Source organism: Xenopus laevis, chromosome 9_10L (genome assembly GCF_017654675.1).
Source record: "Xenopus laevis strain J_2021 chromosome 9_10L, Xenopus_laevis_v10.1, whole genome shotgun sequence".
NCBI lineage: Eukaryota > Metazoa > Chordata > Amphibia > Anura > Pipidae > Xenopus > Xenopus laevis.
Window position 1 is genome coordinate 55,445,691 of NC_054387.1, and position 22,306 is coordinate 55,467,996.

The window sequence follows — 22,306 nt, forward strand, 5'->3', positions numbered from 1 at the left end:
CAATGCTTCAGATGGGTAGAAAGTTGTTACTGGAATTTTAATCCAAATATAAGCCACGTGGCAGTTCATACACAGGGCATCTGGGTGGGATTCCAATCATGCAGGAGATCACTAACTCCCAGATCTCCCTAAGTACCATCCCACTGTAACATACAGCTTGTGAGGGAGCAACAACTCTACCCTAGTAATCTGCCTACACATTCCGTCTCTGAGACCAAATGCTCAGGCTCAGAACATGGCTGGTTGCACCCCCTTCAACATATTGTTCGAACAAATCTTACTTTAGTAAGGATGATGTTTTATTGTACTAAACATAGTGAAATAACACCAAGATGCAAATCCATTGATACTGCTCAGCAGCCTGCATCTATCACTGGTTTGTTCCCAGCAATGTCTCTCCCATGAGAATGTTGAGGCTGATGCTGCCACGGTAGAAGGGGGCCAAAATGCACTAACAATTTCTATTGGGACGCAGGCAGTGTTTATTCCCATGTTGCTTTAACCATTTGTAGCAGAGGAATTGACAGAAGTCACAGCAACATATAAACTGAGATATAGAGTTAGATGGAGGGTGGATCTGAGAGCGAAACAATTGTGACTGATCTGCATCTCGCCAGGGCACCAACGAACAAGTTGCATCATGGAGTCTGGCCCTTCATCTTAGTCAATAGGGTTTCATTTCTACGACATTCCTAAAATGAAATAAGAAGAAAGTGGCCAGTTTAGGGTGTAACTTCTGCACCTCCAGGGAAGGGCAATGATTTGGAGAGCTTGGGACCCACCTCTCTGAATTCCTTGACTGTCTTGAAATACAGTCTCTGCTTCTCAAGGAGCTCCAAGTACTCGTCATTCAATTGGTCCCTCTTCATCTTGTTCTCCTGTTTCTTCTTCTCCATCTGCGGAAGGAGGGGCAAGATCGAGATGGATTAAAAGCTGCAGGACAGGGGCTTCTCATGAAACGACCCAAACATGCAAATCTTTGGCAGGACTGTGCAGAACATACACATCCCCTCTGGGAAAAAATGTGGCTTATACCTTGTTCCTACTCTGCCGGATCCCGTCCACAATCTGTTCCATCTGCCGAAGGAACTGGTCCCGCACGCTAGGCGAAGCCATTGCTCTGCAGGAAATACATGAACCAACACATCAGTAGTACATGGGCCATAATGTCATCATACATATTAATTTCATGATGGCAGGACATGGCTACTACTCACTGCTGGAAGTTGTCATGGACAGAGTTCAGTAGATTCACCTGGAGAAAAAAAAACAAAACAACACCAAGGCCAGTCATTTATTTGTGCAGAAGAAAAGAGGGCGACCTTGGCAGAAAAAAATGGTGCCACATTCCCTGATACATACAGTGGTGCGACCCATGTTGCTTGGGTTCCTCCCCTCGTGGACTGGTACATTCGCAGTAACAAAAACCCCATAATTTTAACTTTTTGTTCAGTTAAATCCTACAGAACTACTAGCTGGAAAATATACAATAACTAGGTCCCATTTGCAAATCTGTAGAGGTGACTAAGTGTGGTACATTCAAGGCTATTAATCCTGGGGGACACCCCCGCCACAGGTGTATCAAATTCAAAGCTCAAACGGTTCACTCAGGAAATCAGCCAATTAGCAGAGCTTGCTGCAAAGTGTTTTATTCACGACATGTCGTGAATAAAACACTTTGCAGCAAGCTCTGCTAATTGGCTGATTTCCTGAGTGAACCGTTTGAGCTTTGAATTAGGTCCCATTTCCTTTATCAAAGGAATATACTCCCAGATTAATTGGACCAGTCCTTTTTCTTTTCAATTGTGTTGATTAGCATTTTCAAATAAACAGCATGAGTTAACAAAGGATTGGCTGACATAAATTGGACCAGTCCTTGGTTCAGCTTGATAGTAAGAGTTTCTTTTATCCTCTTGGACACTGTACTGTCCTGTCCTGTCACTCATCGAAACAACGAATCAGTTTGGCTTCACTACACGTTAGGAATATAATTAATGACCAGATTCAGTAAACTGGAAATGGATATACCAATATATCTGCTCTTCCTGAGACCACGCTGACTTAATGAGTTATCCCTTGGAACCCTTGCGGTCTGTCTGCTTCTCACCTCTTTCTCCAGATAAACCTTCTTATCATCCAGAGTGTTGTACAGAGTGAAGAACTGCTTGGTCTCCTTGTGTGTGGCCGACACTGAAACACAAAAACACACTGGGGGGTCAGATGGTATGGTCTCCCTTAACCTTAATCCAGGTACTGCCATTTCCCTGTCTTCATTTCTTTAATACCAGTGACACAATAAGCCCAACTGCCCAGTGCAACAGATTTTGCCATCAGTCCACAATAAGCAGCTGCAAGATCCATACCTTGTCCATAAAGCTCAATAAACCGCTTCTGATACTGCGTTAATTCTGCGCGGCTTGGAACCTCGTCAATTTTACGGTGCAAAATTGCAATTTCTCGGTTTCTCCGAGCCTAGAAAAGAATTCGAGATTAGCGGGTTTTTTGGTAATTACCCTCCCTCCCCTGGTCAGTAAGTCCCATGCCCTGCTCTGTAGGAAATCCCATCTGTGCCATATACCTTGGATACCTTTCTAATGGGATTCCCTGCTGACATGCAATACGCAAGGTCCCTTAACTGATCACCCATCCACTCAGCACTGGTACTGCACACGTCCTACTCGCTTGGTACCAACTCACCAACAGGAGGCGAATCTTCTGTAGCTTTTCCTTTTCAGCCTTGTATTGCTGTTCAAAGGCCTGCGACTGTTCCTGGGGGATGAAGAGTGGGACACCCATTACCTTCATGACCCGTAATGCTGGTACCTTCTTATAGTGGTACCAAAATATTCACCTGGGCATGTAATGCTGGCACCTTATAATGGTAGAGGAATAGTCACCGTTACCAGGGCCTGTAATTCTGGTACCTGATCACAGGAGCAGAGTAAAAGTCACCTACATCAGCGCCTGTAATGCTGGCAACTAATCAAAGGGTGTGCAATATTTACCTACCCCATGGTCTGTAATTCTGGCACCTGATCATATGAGCAGTGCAATATTCACTTACCCCTGGGCCTGTAGTGCTGGCACCTTATCATAGGAGTAGCACACTATTCACCTACCCCAGGGCCTGTAATGGAAGTTGCTTATCAGAGGGCTGTGGGTGGCTGGTGCTGGCACACTAGCACCAAGACCCAGAGAGGAAAATGCACTAGGGCCCAGACCCCATGCTAATAGAAAGAAGGTAAAAGAGCAATACTGATATAGTGCTTCTCTGCTTTGGGGCTTTTCTTGCTCAGATTATATTTGGGTCTGAAACTAAAGAGTTAAATAGAGATAATATGTTAGTCATGAGTTTTCTGGGAAGCAAGGAGTCCCTGTGACTTGTTCATGACCAGAAGGTGGTGTCAGCGGGGGTCAAACCAGCACCCTGAGCTTAAGAACCAGAATACAGTGCTATTGGTTGGAACTTAGAACAGGTCTGGGGTGGGGGGGGGTATAAGTGAATATTCACTGACCTTCTCCTCGCCATGTTCTGTAGCTGCTGCTTTCAGACTATCGATATTCTGCTGCAGACGAGACATTTCCTCCTGTAAGGAATAACAATACGTATAGGAGACACCCTGTAACCTCTAAGGCTGGCAAAGGAGGGATGCTCAGAGTGGCATGCACATGGACAGTGGGTGCAGCAAGAAGGGTCACTTGGGTATGTCAGTGGGTGCGGAGTGCTGGGGGTTGTCATTAGGCACAGTTGAAAGGGATAGTAGAGTAAATGAGTGGGTGCAGCAGGAGGAAAGAGAATTGTCGGGAGGGTTATTCGGCACAGCTTGGAGGGAAAGTCAGTGGGCACAGAAAGAATGGAAAGAGCACTAGAGAAATTGTGCCCTAAGGTAGACTCACGCGGCACTTGGAACGGAACTGTTGTTCTTGCAATTTTAGACTCTCATTCTGTGCTACCAGGTCCCTCAGCTTCTGCAATACACTGGGTCAGATAAAGGAACTGTTAGAAAGCAATATGATGGCTGCAGCATTAACCCAAATAGAGTTTATTACTCAATCTTCAATGAAACATAACTGTGAGCAGAAGCTGCTGCTGGTCCCTGGGCATTATCACCCACCTCGGGTCAGCTTTGGACTCCACTTTCTCCAGAACTAACAGCTCCTGCTCCAAATTCTCCATGTGACTTGTAACCTACATGGGAGGAACAGAAAGCATCACAATACAGGGCAGAACCAATGGGACACAGGAAGCAAACTAAACAGCCAAGATCCATGTCCAGTATCAAAAAATTAGGACAATATATTTAGGAACAACTGCAGCATGGTTGGGTTGATTGCAGCAGGAAATAATGTGTGGTTATGGGAACCCGCTGATATCCCTTTATATTTCACAAATGATAAAGAAAAAATAATAAAACCTGTTTGCACAAGACTGTAATGGATTCATCATTCATTTTTCACATATTTTTTTGCAATGATAGTTATCCTTTAGGCTCAGATATAAGAAGCATCTGTGAGAATGAAGTGCAGTGAAAGGATAGTAGCCATATTAAGGACCAGCAGTTTAGCTCAAGCTGATACTGTTATGGGCATTGCGAAGAAAGAACCACTAACCCATCCAGATTTTGGAAAAGTAACAGATTTATATATTGGGAGGAGGCATGGTCATAATGTAACTACCGTAGTCAAGGCTACTACCGTAGCCAAGCATGACTGAAAACCTTTAGGAATAAGTGGTCCCTACAAAAAACATCAAATTACACCTACCTCTGTCAGCTGCTTCTTGGCCTCACAGCTCCCAGACTGCAGTTCAGAGGCTTTTTCCTGCAGCTGGAAAAGATTCAAATATGGGACCCATGGGTGGGACAATGTGCCACATACACATATGGAATGCAGAAATGTGTTCAGGTCAGTGCATATCTACAAGCCCTTTATAAGTAATAATACTGGTATTGCCCTGCTGGCCTGGGAATGGGTTTGTGAGAATTTAGGAATTTTCCTTGGTTTTACAGTTACATAGCTAAATTAGTTTTAAAAAAGTCCATCAAGTTCAACCCCTCCAAATGAAACCCAGCATCCATACACACACCCCTCCATACCCTCACATAAATTATAAAAATTATATATACCCATATTTATCATCAGCAAAAATGAAAACAGTACTTTCAATGCCCACCTCCATGTCATTAATAAACAAGTTGAAATGCAAGGGACCTAGTACAGAGCCCTGCGGTACTCCACTAACAACACTGGTCCAATTAGAAAATGTTCCATTTACCACCACTCTTTGTAGTCTATCTTTTAGCCAGTTCTCTATCCAGGTACAAATACTATGTTCCAGGCCAACATTCCTCAATTTAACCAGTAACCTTCTGTGTGGCACTGTATCAAATGCTTTGTCTCAAAACCTTTTGCCCAGTCAAAATCTCTACCCAGAGTGATTACACACGCCATCAATGGTTATTTCTTTAGTGCATGGCTTCAATTCAGGCTTTACATACAAACACACTCCTCCGCCCTTTGTAAACCGTCTGTCCCTCCTAAAAGGGTTGAACCATTTAAATTCACAGTCCAGTCACGTTTCATCCCGCCAGGTCTCAGTGATACTAATTATATCATAAATGTTAGAGCATGCAATTAATTCTAGGTCTCCCATTTTACCGGACAAAGTCTATGCATTTGCCAGAATACAGTGGAGGTACTACATTTCCTTTACTTATTATTATTGTCATTCCCTTCTCCATTTTCTGTTCTCTCAGTCTGCACCATATTCTGTTACATTTGCCCCTTTCTTTCTCTTACATTCTGCCCTGTCTTCCACTTACGTTTCTTTCTCTCCCCTCTATTTTCTTCTGTGTTCTGCTGCCGATTCACATTCCTAGGGCTGATGGGTCTGTAGGCTCCTTTGTGTATCTGTGGGGTCTGGGACTTGAGTACCATTGTGTGATTGGGATTGGGTTATTTGTGCAGAGGAGGCAGATTCTCACAAGATATGGAGGATTAAGAATAGCTAAAGCAAAGGCCAACGCTAACCCTGCCTCAAGCAGATGTCCAACTATCATGGCCAAAATGCTTTCCACATCCAAACCATTCAGCTGCACACAAGGGCCAATCATAACAAACTTAATATGAGGAAAGGGGGAGGATATAGGTTTGTACCTGGTCCAGCAGCTTCTTCCTTTGGCCAATCTGTTTGTTCAGCGAGGCAACCTTCCTGCGGTGCTGTTGAGCAGCTCCAAGATATTCTGGCCGATCCTCTGCACTAAGCTCTGATTGCTGCCATTGGAAAAAATAGGGAAATAAGGGGGTGCCACTGGCAAGCACAATGCCTCAGTGTACATAAGTAAGAAAGCTGTTTTTGGACTGATAAGGAGAGGGAGGATTCTAGCACAATGAAAGTGCTATTTGCCTGGTGCAGTATGTGGAGTGCCAGTTTGTGGCAGGGGGTCATTGAGATTGGACTGTGAGCTCCAACCACCACCCAGGTCTGCACAGACAGGAAGGGCTGAGAAAGCAGAATTAATTAGGAATACAGAGCATTACTGAGCCGCCAGCTGTATAATGACTAAGAAGAGACACCGACACTTGAGGTTTGTGGCTTTTACTTGTGGAGCTTCTATTAGGATTCAGTGAATGGTTGTGAATTTATATGCAACACTTGGGTGCTCACCTTCTCAGCATATTCCGACACCATCTGCTTTATCTCGTCCGACTGCAATCCCACAATCTGCCCCACTGTGCTGGCAGTCAAGCGCCCCTGCAATTAGACACAATGAGACAGTTCAGCAGCAAAAACCTAAACTCAAAGGTAAAAATGGTGAAATCGCATACCTCCTCCATCCCCATGGCTGCCATCTCTGTCATTAATGCCTTGATCCGGAGCTGGAAAAACAAAAAAATGGTGTTATGAGAGTTATAGAGAGAACCCCAGAGTGGGGCATGAGCTATATAGAGAGATTCCCAGGCTATAGAGAGAACCCCAAAGTGGGGCATTAAATATAGAGAGAACACCAAAGTGGGGCATGAGAGAGTTAGAGAACCTCAAAGTTGGGCATGAGAGAGAGAAAACCAGAGTGGGGCATGAGAGAGTTAGAGAATCTCAGAATAGGGCATGGAGGGGTAGGCGGCAGAAAAGATTTAGATTCCAGCACTACAGGGTTGAAGACAGGTGCCCTGTCTGAACCCACCATAGCCCTTCTCTACTAGTATTGGCTCATACTTTTCTCAGTTCATCACTGAATGAAAAGCTGAAGCGCACAAGGCAGTATCACATATGGTAGCACCTTTCCAAAGAGTTACAGAGTAATGCGAAGTATCACCCACCTCTTCCTCTGCCCGCAGCTCCTCCTCCTCCTTCACTTCCCCTTTACCCACAAGGCCTTGGGGCACTGGTACCTTTCGATCTTCTGGCTGAGCAGAGAGAGAAAGAGTGAAAGAGACACTGTGAGGAAAGAGTGAGAGCCACTGAGGGGTATTATTAGGAGAGAGGTTCTACCTTCTCAGGCTTCATCTGCTTGCTGAGCCCATACCTCCTGTATTGCAAGGGACACACAATGGCACAATGTTAGGGGCAAAAAATAAAAGAACATCAAAAAGAAAAACATTCCCCCAAATCTCTCAAGATGCTGGGTGTGCTCTTAAACTAAAGCAGTTGGTCACACTGAGGGGAGGAGCAACCTTACAGGCATTGGGAGCATTGATCCTTTATAGCTCATAGAGAGCACTGTCTATAATTTGGGACATAGAACATAAAACATTGTATCAGGTACTCCTAGCTCTGTAACAACTGCCCTACAGAGATTTTCAGGGCTCAACCAACTGAGCTAGGAACTCCAGGACTGCAAAAGTAACACACACTGCACAGCACCAGACCAGCCAAACAAATGTTAATGGAATAAGGGGGCATGTCTCTGCAACAAAGCAGGTGGGTCATACAGCTGCAACAGGTATTGGCATCCAGTGGCCTTAGAATTAGGGCAACTAGATGACATTTGCTGCTTCAACTAAATAAAATCTGCATCCAAGGCGCGTTAGTGATGCACATGTGCAGCCAAAACTCATTCCCAAACAGTACTTACTCCAAGGGGGCAACAGATCTGTAAAAAGAATGGGTACATTAATCTATAGAAAAAACATTTGCTACTGAGTTTTACCCTTTGGGCCCCCAGAATGTCCTATAGCTTCCCATACTGAAGCATTTTACAATTTAGGCCAGTGTTCCAAAAAAAGTACGCCTCCCAAGAAAGCATGGAGGAGGGGTGGGGGGGCTTAGCTAGGTTAAGATTAGGGGGCAATGCATATTTGACGATACCCCCAGATTCCCCTAATGTTCCTTTTCTAAAGCTCAATTAAGCCATTGATCGACACTCCTCTCTAATAAGCTCCTCATTTGCAGGTCTATACCCCCTGGGGCTACAGGGGAAAGGACATAGTACCTTCCATACTCCAGCAGCGTAGAGTGAACACGTGACTCTTCATCCATCAGTTCTGCACTGCCCCCCTGGCGTTTATACTTCCTGCGGGGTCTGTACACATCCTGTAGGGGGCAGCAAAGCATTATAGAAGGGTGCAAGAACGGTCAGCTCCCATAACCTCACAGCTAGCTGGCAGTTGTATTCCTAACACTGAACCTTCCTATTCAATGGCACAGCTGCACCCTGTCAGTCTACTGCCCATTTCCGAGGGCATTTTCGTATCAGAGCGACCCCTGACATCTCACTGGCTTATCTCACACTGCTTTTGACATTCAGGGGTGTAACTATAGGGGAACCAGACTGTGTGGCTTCTGGGTGGCCCTGGAATTTTGAGGGCCCTATAACATGCTAACTGATATGCCATTTTAATATATGTATGAAAATTAAGTCCGCTTAAGTAAATCCCTGCCATCTTCATGACCAATCCAAAGCTGTCCCTAAATCCGGACATCTTACTTGCCAAAAAAAATAACTGTCCCTAAATAGGCACATATTTTAGAATACTACTGATAATTTTACTAATTTTATCCTCATCGTTCCTAACCCCGATTTTTACTTTTAATTGAGCTAATGGTGGGTGGTTGTGGGTGAGGCTCGTTCATTACTTTACTCTAAAATCTCTCCTTCTCTCTAAGAATCCTAGGTTTTGTGTTTTTTTAGATGTTAGTTCTCCTCAACAGTTAGGGAAGATTAGAATACGAGAACACAGTCCCAGGTATTACTGACTCCTCCATCTCTGTAGTGTCTCATAGATGGCAAAACAAGAGAGTTTCTTGGGACAACTCCACCATCTACATATTTCATTTTCCAATCTGTAACAATGAATTGAGCCGTAGGAGAATTTAATTGCTGGATGGTTCAAAAATGTATTAGCACAAGCCACTTTATAATTAAGGACTTAAGTCCAATGCATTATTAATTTATGTAAGCATACGCACCTCAGATACCCCAATTAATTGAAAGAGGGCAATTAATTGCACAGATCATTGTGAATTTTGGATTAATAACCATTAGCACAAGTCACTTTAATAAGTAAGGACTTAAGTCCAATGAATTATTTATGTATTTGAGCACTTGCACTTTACTGGTTTTTTTTAGCTTTTGGAAAGAGGTTTAATTACTTGTATCAATTAAATCAGATTAATTACCGATAAGGATAATTACTGTGGATTGTTTTGGGGATATATTAGTAAAATATACAGTTGGCTCAATTTTTTTAAATGAGAGTTTAATCATACAGTACTATTGATTCTTGATATTTAACTCTAATTTAGTAATTATATTTTAATACATTGAATCATTGATTAATAAGGGATTCTTTTTCTTTACATTACACAAAAAGCAACTGTTCGTAAATACTATCTAGTCAATCGGAAGTAATCCCTGAGCCCCGTCCTTGAAGAAGCAGTCCATGTGTCTTGCCTTTCTACTATCCAATCAGAAGTGGCCCTTGGGTCAAACAATCCCATAGGCCAATCAGAAGCAGACCCTGGGTCCCACAATTGCTCACAGAAAGTAGAAGTGGATACTCACGAGTGTCTCACTCAGAGTCCTCACTGCCTTCTCTCTTCGATGCTCAAATTCCTGGTCCTGCAGATACAAAGGAGGAACAGCAGTCAGTGAGGAAGTGGGTTGTTACCAGCAACCTTTGACCCAACATGGTGCTCAGCACCAAATACTCACCTCGGGCAGACTGTGTTCCTTCTGGAACTGGGAGACTGAGTAGGAACGAATATAATCACCCATTTCCTGTCTGGTCTCAATGGCACGTTTTACTAGCCACTGCATGGGCAAAAATGAAACATGCCATTTAGGATAAAGTTGCAATGGTGAACTCAGAATCACACTAGATTTTCCAGGGAGCACAAACCTGGCTCTGGGGTGTCAAAAATACTCTAAGGTACAGAAAATAATGAGCGGGTCCAACCAGTAGGAAGCCTGAGCTACATTAGAGGGGCAATAACCCCAGGGAGGGGATGCAGATAAATGAGGTGCAGATAAAAAGCTTTATTGTTCAGGATAGCAAGTGCTCAGTGGGTAAAAAAATTATAAGAAGCTTTTATGATACAAATATACCTGGCAAGTCTGTTGCATCATTTATTATTATTATATGGCAGTGAAAGTGTTAGTGTCTACCCTAGAGTAGAGAGCACAAGACCGCAAGTCTAATGAATCAGGAATAGAAACTGATAATTTCCTCTGCCTTTGTTCACCTTTCGCCTCAACCTCCCCAATCTCTGCCCCTAATTCCCCTGCACCCAGGATTCCCAATATCAGAATATTTAACTCTTAGATGCCCAGTCTGTACAGTTAACCCTTTAAGCTCAGATGCAGATTTCTCTGTGTGTTGTTACCTGGATAACAGGGAAAATGTGGATAAAATCCAGGCCCTGTATCTGATGTGGCTCCAGGCGATGTGGGCATTTCATTTTGGGCAGAACAGACACAATCTTCTCTGTAAGTGCTCTGGAACGACATGGAGATAGGGACCCATTACAATGCAGACTCCTAGAATGGGGCCCAAAGTCACAGAGGAGCAGAGGGAGCTCCCCATGCAAGAACACAGATAGCACTGCACTTCTACTCCCTATGAGACTAACAGGCTTAAATCTGATCAGGGATTGGGCAGATATTTATGTGGTTGGTTTGACATTTCCATCAGTTGATGTCTGCATTAGGCCATGGATTAGGGTCCTGATACGATTGCCCTAGTGCATGTGTAATTGTGATGTGGAATTAGACTGTACGCTCACTGGGGCAGGGGCTGATGGAAATGTGAAAGGTTCCTTAGATTGTAAGCTCACTGGGGCAGGCACTGATGGAAATGTTATAGGGACCTTAGATTGTAAGATCACCAGTACAGGGACTGATGGGTAATTAGATTGTAACTCATTAGGGCTGGAACCAATGGGAATGATGTACAGTGATGTGTAACATTATAGTCTGGGACACGAGTGACCAAAATATCATTGGTTCTTTCATTACAACCCCTTCTGGCCTCCCTCTGCCCTGCATAGGACCTGGTGTACCTAGAGACATTGACTAAAGGTTTTTTTCCCCCCAGATGCTCAGTTGCGGAATCCATAGAAAGGACATGCTTCCTCCTATATATCTTGCCCCACCCCCTAGTGGTAAGCCCCATTCACTCACATCTTTTGTCCAATCGTAGAGTTTTCTTGGAACAGCAGATCCACATCAATATCGAAATTACAGGTAGTGATGCACCAGGTCATTCCACCAACCACCTGCAGGAGGGAGGCATATCATTAGGTTTTTACACAGCATGATAAGTAGGCACCTCTGTGTTTGTGTGAGTGTGTACAGGCACCCTTACAGGAATATAAACATACATATGTAAGTGCACGAAGATGTGTTTTTACAATATTTCTGCTCAATATGAATGCTTCTTAGATTGTAAGCTCCATACCCTATTGTCTTGTCTATATATGTAACTTTTACCCCCCATTACATAATCTGCAGGATGGCATTATAGAAATAATGAATTACTGGGTACAGCTCAGTTGACCATGTGCCCGCAGTAAAATTCATCTTAAACGCATGTGCCATGTGTACGAGCCCCAAACAAAACAGGGGAACACTCTGAATCTGAGTGTGGCCGTGCCCATGCCATGATGTCATGTGCAGGGGGTATCACAGGAACCATTCCCAAAAAGTCCCCCCGAATTAAAGAACCCAGAGAAGGGGAAGCCATGCCAACCCCCAGAACAGAATGTAAGTATCTGCCCCTTGTACAACAGGCAGGCACATTAGGTGATATATGGCAGCACCTTATCAAACGGGGAGAGCCCTTTAATCCGAGCCCGGAAGTACCCAGCAGCCACCAGCAGCTCTAATATCTCGGCCAGTTTCACACTCTGCTCCTCATCCTCTCGAGTCTCCACCTGCAAAACAGAAACAATGTAACAGTCAGAACTAGAGGGTACAATGTAACCAGCCATACAGCATAACCAGTGACTGTGGGCAAAAGACTATGGGGCAGTATAGAGTATAATAGTAATAGAGGGGGAGGCAATATTGCTGGCTATAGCATAGGACAAATGACAGGAAATATGGGAGTAGGAGGACCATAGGGGGAAAACACAGAGTATAGGGGAGGAGTGTGTGAGTCTGCAGTGTGAGTAAATGAGCAGGAGATAGGGGAGTATTGAGGTACAGCAGTGATTCAATATGTACAATATAGGGGAGTAAGGGGAGAGTATTGGGGTACAGCAATGAGTAGAAGGGCAGGAGATAGGGGCGCAAGGGCAGAGAATTGGGGTACAGCAGTGAGTCGATGGGTAGGAGATAGGGGAGTAAGGGGAGAGTATTGGGGTACAGCAGTGAGTCGATGATATAGGGGAGTAAGGGGAGAATATTGGGGTACAGCAGTGAGTCGATGTATACAATATAGGTGAGGAAGGGGAGAATATTAGGGTACAGCAGCGAGTCGATGTGTACGATATAGGGGAGTAAGGGGAGAATATTGGGGTACAGCAGTGAGTAGATGGGCAAGCGATAGAGGAATAAAGGGAGAGTATTGGGGTAAAGTAAGGAAGTGATGGGCAGGGACAAGAGATTATGGGCAGAGTATTGGGGTATATCAGTGAAAAGATGGGCAGGAGATAGGGGTGTAAGGGTAGAGTATTGGGGTACAGCAGTGAGTCGATGGGCACGATATAAGGGGATTTGGGGTGATATTTGGGTACCGTACAACGGTGAGTACATGTGCAGTGTATGACAAAGCAGGATGATTTTACGACAAGAGCAAACCGGGTACCTCAGGAGTTTCCCCCCGCGCTGTCATCTCTGCCTGTCCCACTGGCACAATTCAGCTGCCGCGGCTCAAATCTCCAGTCCCGGGGAAGGGGATCTTTCCTCTAACAGAACGTAAAGAGCTGCCACTTCTTTTCCGGAAACCCTCTCTCCGGGTTTGGTATCGGCCAATCATGTACAGTGAGAGGCGGGGCCAAGCTGGATCACGAGATCTGTCACAGGGTAAATGGGGGAGCGATACGAGAGTAAATAGAGAGAGACAAATAGGGAGAAGACAGACAGACGGACAGAGGGGAGACAGAATGGGAAGGGGTAATAGATGTCCCCTCCTGTTCATCTTGCCACAGCAACCAGCTTCCCATTTCAGTGTCACACTGGGGGATTTTTTTTCTGAACCAATAGGAGCTTTGCTTTCTTTATTTTCATTGCCATGGAATAATCAAAGTTAATTGCTGATTGGTTGCTGTCCGTTACAGCATGGAGCAAGTATGGCCAAGGATAGTAAATACTAGGTCACACAAGGGGTGTATTCCACTCTCGGCCTGCCCCTGCTGTGTAGAGTGAGGGAATGGGGCAGAGTGCAAGCTCCTCAGCTAAGTCTGTTTTCTACTACAGACATGGACACTGGAAGTGACGACATATCTCAGGGCCTTTGGTCTGGACTTGACTACCCACCTAGTAAATACCAACACCTCAACCCCCTCAGGCCTTAAAGGAGTTGTTCAACCTTTAAATTAACTTTTAGTATGATGTAAAGAGTGATATTCTGAGACAAATTGCAATTGGTTTTAATATTTTTTTATTATTTGTGTTTTATGATTTATTTAGCTTTTTATTCAGCAGCTCTCTAGTTTACAGTTTCAGCAATCCGTTTTCCAGGGTCCAACTTACCCTAGCAACCATGCACTGATTTGAATAAGAGACTGGAATATGAATAGGAAAGGGACAGAATAGAAAGATGAGTAATAAAAAGTAAAAATAACAATAAATGTGTAGCCTTACAGAGCATTTGTTTTTAGATGGGGTCAGTGACCCCCATTTGAAAGCTGGAAACTGTCAGAAGAAGAAGGCAAATTTAAAAATTGTTAAAATAAAGAAAAAATGAATGCCAATTGAAAAGTTGCTTAGAATTTGCCATTCTATAACATACTAAAAGTTAATTTAAAGGTAAACCTCCCCTTTACCAACCCCTGATTCTGTATTCGCCTACTTTCAGCATTTATTATTTTTCCTTCTGTTCAGTAAGAGCTCAGAGTCCAACTAGGGCCCCCTACCGCCACATTATCTCTGTGACGTGCATCCACGCTGGACAAATGTATTATGTTCCAGTCCTCTTACTCCTCCATGTGCATGCACCCAGGGCTACAGCAGGGTGGGCACAGTACTAGTATGAGGCAGTAGCAGTACTTGGGTACAAGTCTTGCTGCTCATTATTCTCATTTCCAATGGGACATGAAATGAGTGGACTTTCCTCTGCCCCTTAATATAAAGCCTGGGATGAAGTACCCAAAAATGGCCTGAAGATGGAAACATTTCTACAGAAATCTCAAGGAGGTAACCCTGCAGCAGGGGGATAGACCATAATGTCACCTCTTTAAGAGCCCAGTTATTAGTTTCTTCTTCCAGAAATACATTTATTTTAGTGCAAAGCATGCCGTTTTTATGAGTGATCCTGCCCCTTGCTTTGGTCTGAACATATTAGAGGTAAGTGGAAGTGAGAGAAAAGGTGGTTTCATTGGGTACTCTGTTTCAGGGACCAGGAGGGCCACTAGGACCCCTGCCCTGCTGTATATTCAGCCTGAGACAAAGAACTGGCTAATGAGCTATTTCATTAAAAGGGATTATGTCATGATTTTTATGGTATAGTTTTTATTACTAAATTACACTGTGTACATTGCTTGTAATTCATTATACCATTTCATTTTTTATTCTTTAACCAATATATTTATTTAGTTGTAATATTGGTATGTAGTCAGCCTTTTCAGGTCATTGCTCCTGGTACTGTGTTTTCAGAAAGAGCCAGCACTTTATGATGGGACTGCTTTTAGTTAAGCTATTGTTTCTACAATTCAATGTAACTGAAGGAGTCACAATGGGACTTGAATTTTTACTACTGAGCACTATTCTCATATCTACCACTAGACATGGGAGCATTTTTAGCAATGCAGGTGTCAGGGAGCTGTTATCTGGGTAACTTTCTATTGTTGATGATGAGGTTTGGGGAGTGGAATCTGATATTGTTTTGCTACTTATACACAGCACTGTACAGCTGGGGATAATGTCAGTTTACAGTAATGTGGCTCTGACTCTTACTACTTAAAGGAGAATTCAACCCTGTATAAAAAAAAACCATACCCCCACCCCAGGTGGACCCCCCTCCCTCCTCCCCAGGCTAATTGCCCCCCCAGGGAAATGCCCCATACTTTATAATTACCCCTTGGCGCAGATTCTTCCAGCGGAGTTCCACGCATCCATCTTCCGGCTCCTCTGTAAGCTGACTGAGAGATCGGTATTTCTACGCATGCGCAGTTGGAGCAGTTCGCCACATAGACGCTCACTATTTATTGGGCCTGTGGGAGCTGTTTTCGTCTCTGTGTTCCTGACATGCCAGAGCCTATTTTAAATCCCATTCTGGACTTGGGAATACAGATCGCACTAGACCAATCACAGGAGGAGGGAAATCACCAGCTAGGGCCTGTGCCAGTTTTAAAACATTACCAGCAACATAGATTTGTAAGGGTGGCAACCCAACCTATAAATCTACCTGCCCATTCCCCTGATCAACCTGTCCATTTTCATGCCCTGTTGTATCAACCTCCTGCCCAGAATGACATCAACACTCCCCAACCAAAAGGCTGGTACTGTCAGCACAAAATGATGGCAACCCTATAAAAGAAGAACCATTGTTCCTTAGCACAGTGGCTAGGATCTACAGGATCTGATTGGAAATGTATTTGTCATCCCAATTATTAATTAGAATTAACATTCTAGAATGGAAGAAAATATGACAAAGAACAATTATATGTGCCAAGCCTTGGGGGTGTCCTTATTACTGGCACTGTCCCGATCCCTATACCTGGGATCTCACTATGCCTGGGGTATCCCTGAGGTATGCCTATCTTTGGGGAGTGGGTCTTATGCCTGGAATTGTTTTTATCCCTCATGAGGTCTACCTGTTGCACAAGGTGTCCTTATTCCTGGGGTATCCCTATCCCCCAGAATATCCCCCAGAATATCCCCATCCCTGGCCATGCTCCTCTGTGCAGTTATTCAGAGAAATGGAATATCCCCCTTTATATGGGAAAAGCCTCAGCAATTTCCTTTAATGGAGAAATCTGGGGGTGACTTTGTAAACTCAGAGATAAAACCACTTCTATGATTAGTACATGCTGTCTTTCAGAACTGGGCCAAGGAGCTCTGACACTCAAGGTAAAGATGGTATTCTGTGCTCTTGTACCACCAGCACCCACACACAGTGCAACACCCACTGGCCATGTGTGATGTCACTGCCCACTCCTATATCACCAATTAACCCCTAAATGTAACAGCCCCACCCCTAAATGTTATCATCACAGCCCCACCCCTTATTGTACGGTCACTCCATACACCCATAAGTTATGTAAAGTTCCTGGTCCTAGATGGCATACGCCCATAGTTTATGTAAAGTTCTTGGGCCTTGATGGCATACACCCTTAGGTTATGTAAAGCTCCTGGGCCTAGACGGTATACACTCATATGTTATGTACAGTTCCTGGGCCTAGACCCATACACCCAAAAGGAATGTAAAGGTCCTTGGCCTTAACGGCATAAACTCTTAGGTGATGACAGCATATACCCAAAGGTAGTGTAAAGCTCCTGGGCCTAGAATGCATACACCAAGAGGTTATGTAAAGCTTCTGGGCCTTGACAGCATACACCAATAGGTTAAGTAAAGCTCCTGGGCCTAGATGGCATTCACCCAAAAGTAATGTAAAGCTTCTGGGCCTAGACTGCATACACCCATAGATTATGTAAAGCTCCTGGGCCTTGACAGCATACATCAACAAGTTATGTAAAGCTCCTCGCACTAGTTGGCATATGCTCACCCTTATGTTATATAAAGGTTATATAAAGGTGACGGGTATATTAATCAATCCTTTTTATTGGTTGGGTAAGGGTAACCACAAAAGACCTTCTGGGGGAGGAAAAGTTTTATTTACACCTTTGTGTGTTTTCTATGCATGAAATAAGCAGGAGGTAAATATCCTAGGGAGCAGCATCCTGATTCAGTACTAGCCCAGAGTGGCAGATTTGGTACCTAATACATGCTGCAGCCCAGCAAAAATTGGCATGGAGAAACATTTCACTGTATAACAGAGTTACATGGATTTATACAGAGCTGTGTGTAAAGGAAATTGAACTCTAATTTAGTAGGAAGCAGAAATGAGTTTCCCACTACAGAGCACAGCAGCCAATCAGGCAGAGCCTCCTGTATCCGTGCTGGAATTTATGGCACGTGAAATTTATTTTAAGATAAAGCTGCAATAGAAACAATGTGAAGATCCTGACTATAAATCCATTTTGACACAAAGTTTCGATTTTCTCATTGTGTTTAGATAATAGAAAGCAGTGAGTGGCTGGGTAATTATGTGCTTCGGACTGAGTATAACGAGATTGCACAGTAATTACTGGCTGCCTGTGATTGATAGATATGGGCTTATTTATGGATATACAGGCAGAACCTGTTTTCCTTTTCTAATTAGCAATTGTTTCCAAATTAAACACAACAGGTCATGAGGACTGGCCAAAATCTGACCATATATTGCCATGCCAGGGCCGCCTTCCCAGCTCTCCATACTCAGAACTGGCCTCTCTATACTGAGACCAACTAACTTATACCCAGAGCTGCTAACCATATCTATAACCAGAGCTACTAATTACTAAGGGTTCTAATCATCTCCTGGTCAGCTTCTCTATATAAACACCAATTAACCTTCTACCTTGGGGGGGCAGAGTGTGTAACAGTGATACATTGTGTAAGGCAGGGATCCCAAACCTTTAGAACCTGTGAGCAACATTCAGAAGTAAAAGGAGTTGGGGAGCAACACTAGCATGAAAAATGTTCTTGGGGTGCCAAATAAGGGCTGTTATTGGCCATTTAGTAGCCCCTATGTGAATTGTCAACCTAAATTGAGGCTCTGTTTGGCAGTTCACCTAGTTTTTATATAACCAAAACTTGCCTCCAAACCTGGAATTCAAAAATAATCACCTGCTTTGATGACACTGGGAGCAACATCCAAGGGGTTGGAGAGCAACATATTGCTCACGAGCTACTGGTTGGGGACCACTGGTGTAAGGGGAGCAGAGGTCTGACAATGTGATATAGCGAGTAAGAGGTAGGGCAGAGTATGTAACAGTGAATTACAGTGAGTAAGGGGGGCCAGAGTGTGTAACAGTGTTCGTTACAGTGAGTAAGTGGGCGGGGGGCAGGTGTGTGTAGCAGTTTCATATAGTAACTAAGGGGAGGTCAGTGTGTAAAAATAGTGTGTGATCCAGTGACTAAGGGAGACCTAAGTGTGTAACAATACAGCGAGTAAGGGGGGGTTGGAGTGTGTAACAGTGAGTGATACAGTGAGTAAGGGGTGCAGGGGGGTACCACAATGCATTACAATTATAATGCAGGACCTTCCCAGAGACTATTATCCCAATAGGCACCATCTATCCATACTATTCCTGCTATGCCACAGACCATTCCAGAGACTACTATCCAACTGATACTATAGGCACCAAGGATATTTAATAACAGTCATACGTGACTTCACCCCTGTCACAGTACTCCATGCTCTTTGTACAAGTTTTTTGGGAGTTATTAGACTGGTCAGTAGGTCAAAGTTATTTATGTCTCTTCAGATGTTTTTGACCTGCATCTTCAGCAACACTGAGTAAAGTATCGCTTTTGCCTTCCTTATGTCATCTTACACTGCTGTTTGTCCTTCTGTCCCTATCTTAACCCACTGTCTCCTTTTTATTCTTTATGTCACCATCATGCCTTACCGCTTCTATCCCCACTTTAACCTAATGCTTCACTCTTGTCCTACTGTCGCCATCTTGTCCTATTGTCTCATTCCGTAGTATCTCCATGTGTCCTACTGTCTCCATCATATCCTACTGTAACATCTTGTCTTACTGTCTTCATTTTGCTGTACTTACCATAATGTCACCATGTTTTCCAGTCTCCATCTGACCTACTGTTGCTACCTTGTCATATTGACTGACTTTCCTATGATGGAGCCATATGGTTTTAAGATTTTTTAAGTGCAAGTATTTTATATAAATTAGTAAAAATTGGTTTATACTACTGCACGATTTTTCTGCTCCTATTATATCAATTGATAGATGAGGTCCATATATAGGTGATACCCCTTGAATTTCAATGTGTTTATGTGCACCAGTCTGCACCATAGGTATTCACAGGTGTCTGTGCAGTGAGGAAACATTGTGGATTAAGGTATACACTCTCTGATGTGCAGTTTAGCATTTGTCTCTCAGTACCTACCTAGGGTTTCATTACAGTCTGGCTGGTGGTTACTGAAATTATACCTCTATGCTATATAAGAGGTCTAGAACTTTTCACATTGGTAATATACCATAAATAGTAAATACTTCACTATATTATTCCTTTTGTTGGTTTAAACAGTCCCCTATCTATGGCGCAGCAGTAAGAAAACATATATGGTGCTGTAACTGTACGGCTGAAGAGTGGGGACTATTATTATCTTTACTGCCATTGTATGCAGCTCTGGGCTGAGAATTAATCAGCGCCATAAAGGGGCCAATCAGCTGCGGAGGTTATCTAGGAGTCGGCGACACTGGCAAATGGCTCTCATTGTTACAGAAAGCACTGGGCGCCAACGGACATAACTTCTCTTTAGCTGGCAGCTAGGAGTGCAGAAATGATCTGTCACTCGTGTATCTGGCGGCTCTGGGAAGAGCGGGGTAATTTGTCACATTGTGTGAAGCCATAATTCATCACTAAACGGCGCTCTGAACATCCCCCCCCTAGCAGAGTGAGAGAGATCCCTTTCTTATGGACAGACAGACACCCAGGGACATACAGGAGCTGCAGGCACTGAGGCGTGTGCTGGGGGCCACAGAGCTCATGTTCAAACTTGCTCCCAATACTACCCATCTTGACTGGTTGTGCACTAAAAGTAGTCTGATTTCTAAGAGAGATAAATGTGCTGTCAGGCAGTAGATTGGGCAGGCAGTGGATGCGCAGGTTGGAGGTCAGGGGTTAATGAAAGACATCCAGAGGTCGCTGGATGATTATGTGTCGAGCAGCACGCTAATAGGGTACCAGTGATGCAGCCACTGACAGCAGATTTATACGTGATGCTGCTGGATGGAAGAAGCCTTGATATTCTGGGATGATGGATGCTCAGGCGCTCCCATTCCTGCGCATACAGGCAGCAGAGAGGGGCAGCCTGGGAACAGGGGGAGATAAGATTAGCCTTGCAATTATTGCACTTTCTGCTGAGAGGGCACGTGTGCAGCACTAAAGCTGATAGGGGCAACTCAAGGAATCCACTTAGTATACTGGGAATGGATAGAGGTTTTAGAGCAGCCCTAGAATTTTTGGTCGAGCCAGTGAAGGAGCATCTGCCTGTCAGGGGATTCTGGGACTTGTAGTGCAATAACAAATGAAGGGTCAAAGATTGTTCTATTTGTGCTATTAATAATACATTGGGGTGGGTTAACAAATAAAGGGCTTTAAGACATTAAGGTATATAATAAACAATGGTAGAGAGTTTGGCTTTATTGAGAGGGAGCTAGGTATACAGTATGTAACTGATTTGCAGTAGAGTTGGGAATATAGTGGATTCTCAGATTACTAGTGCTCCATGTCCCCTGTTCTGAGACACAAACTGTTTGTTACAAACATACTGAGGCAGTTTCCTTACAGCATTCATGGGATGGAAGGGGGAGACATTTGTGAACGCTGATATAAAATGTCCCTACTTGCGCAACTGTCTCCATCTTGCTCTAATGCCTCTCTCCATTTTGTCCTGCAGACTTCATCTTTCCCTACTGTCTCCATTTTGTCCTTCTGTCTTCATCTTGAGCTAATGTTGCCATCTTGTCCTAGTGTCTCTGTTTTATTGTACTCTTTGCATTTTGCTTTACCGCTGCGTTGCTGTCTCTATCTTTGTAAAATATTATGTTAATATTGTCAGATTGGGATTGTCAGATGCGTTATCCAGTAATGTATTAGTTTGTATTTGTTTTATTTTGCCTTTTTAATAAAGTAGTGGTTGTAGAAAGCAAGAAGTGTGAACTCAGTCTTTACACTTATTTATGAGTTGATTAATAGTAAAATATTTAACATAATATTTTACAATCTTACCCTACTGTCTCCATATTGCCCTTATTTTTCCATTTTTAATAAAGTAGTGGTTGTAGAAAGCAAGAAGTGTGAACTCAGTCTTTACACTTATTTATGAGTTGAGTAATAGTAAAATATTTTACATAATATTTTACAATCTTACTCTACTGTCTCCATATTGCCCTTATTTTTCCATTTTGTCCTACTGTCTCCATCTTGTCCTACTGGCCCTATTATGTCCTACTGTGCCTATCTTGCCCCCATTTATCCCTACTTTCTCCATCTTGCCCTGCTGTCTCCATCTTTCTCTACTGTCTCTGCCTTGCCCTACTTCTCTATCTTACTCTACTGTGTCAATCTTCTCTGCTGTCCCCATCTTGCACTACTATGTCGGCTATTCCAAACTCTTCCTATATAGAAATGGATGACTCTGTCAGGGCCACAATGCCTCCACTGGAGTCATTGTGGCAGGGTATAATAAAAGGCTATGTACAGAGCTGCCACCAGAGACTGTAGGACTGTTCCATTAGTAACAAAATAGTAGTGAGAAATATCTCCTGTGTTTCCTCTTATAACCCCTATTTCATATTTTCTTAACCCTCCTGCTTAAAATCCATTCTTCTTCCTCTTGCTGCACTTAAGGCAGGAGACGCTCTGGAAAGTAATGGGGAGAACAAGGTTTGTGTGACAGCCGAGCGCA

The 22,306-nt window shown here is 43.6% G+C and overlaps 1 protein-coding gene across 2 annotated transcripts; it reads right to left on the bottom strand.

Moving 5' to 3' along the window:
* Positions 1–277: 277 nt before the first annotated feature.
* ccdc93.L (coiled-coil domain containing 93 L homeolog) lies at positions 278–13,432 on the bottom strand. Of its 2 annotated transcripts, XM_041575600.1 has the most exons (24): positions 13,249–13,432; positions 12,260–12,373; positions 11,622–11,716; positions 10,826–10,937; positions 10,155–10,253; positions 10,005–10,061; positions 8,433–8,533; positions 8,076–8,093; positions 7,493–7,529; positions 7,321–7,407; positions 6,829–6,879; positions 6,668–6,754; positions 6,157–6,273; positions 4,765–4,827; positions 4,116–4,189; positions 3,898–3,979; positions 3,516–3,587; positions 2,698–2,769; positions 2,364–2,472; positions 2,108–2,190; positions 1,218–1,255; positions 1,036–1,120; positions 783–896; positions 278–692 (listed from the first exon to the last, which is right to left on the bottom strand). In XM_041575600.1, the coding sequence occupies exons 1-24, from the start codon at positions 13,273–13,275 to the stop codon at positions 639–641; spliced, it is 1,848 nt and encodes a 615-aa protein (XP_041431534.1). In that variant the 5' UTR covers positions 13,276–13,432; the 3' UTR covers positions 278–638.
* Positions 13,433–22,306: the final 8,874 nt, after the last annotated feature.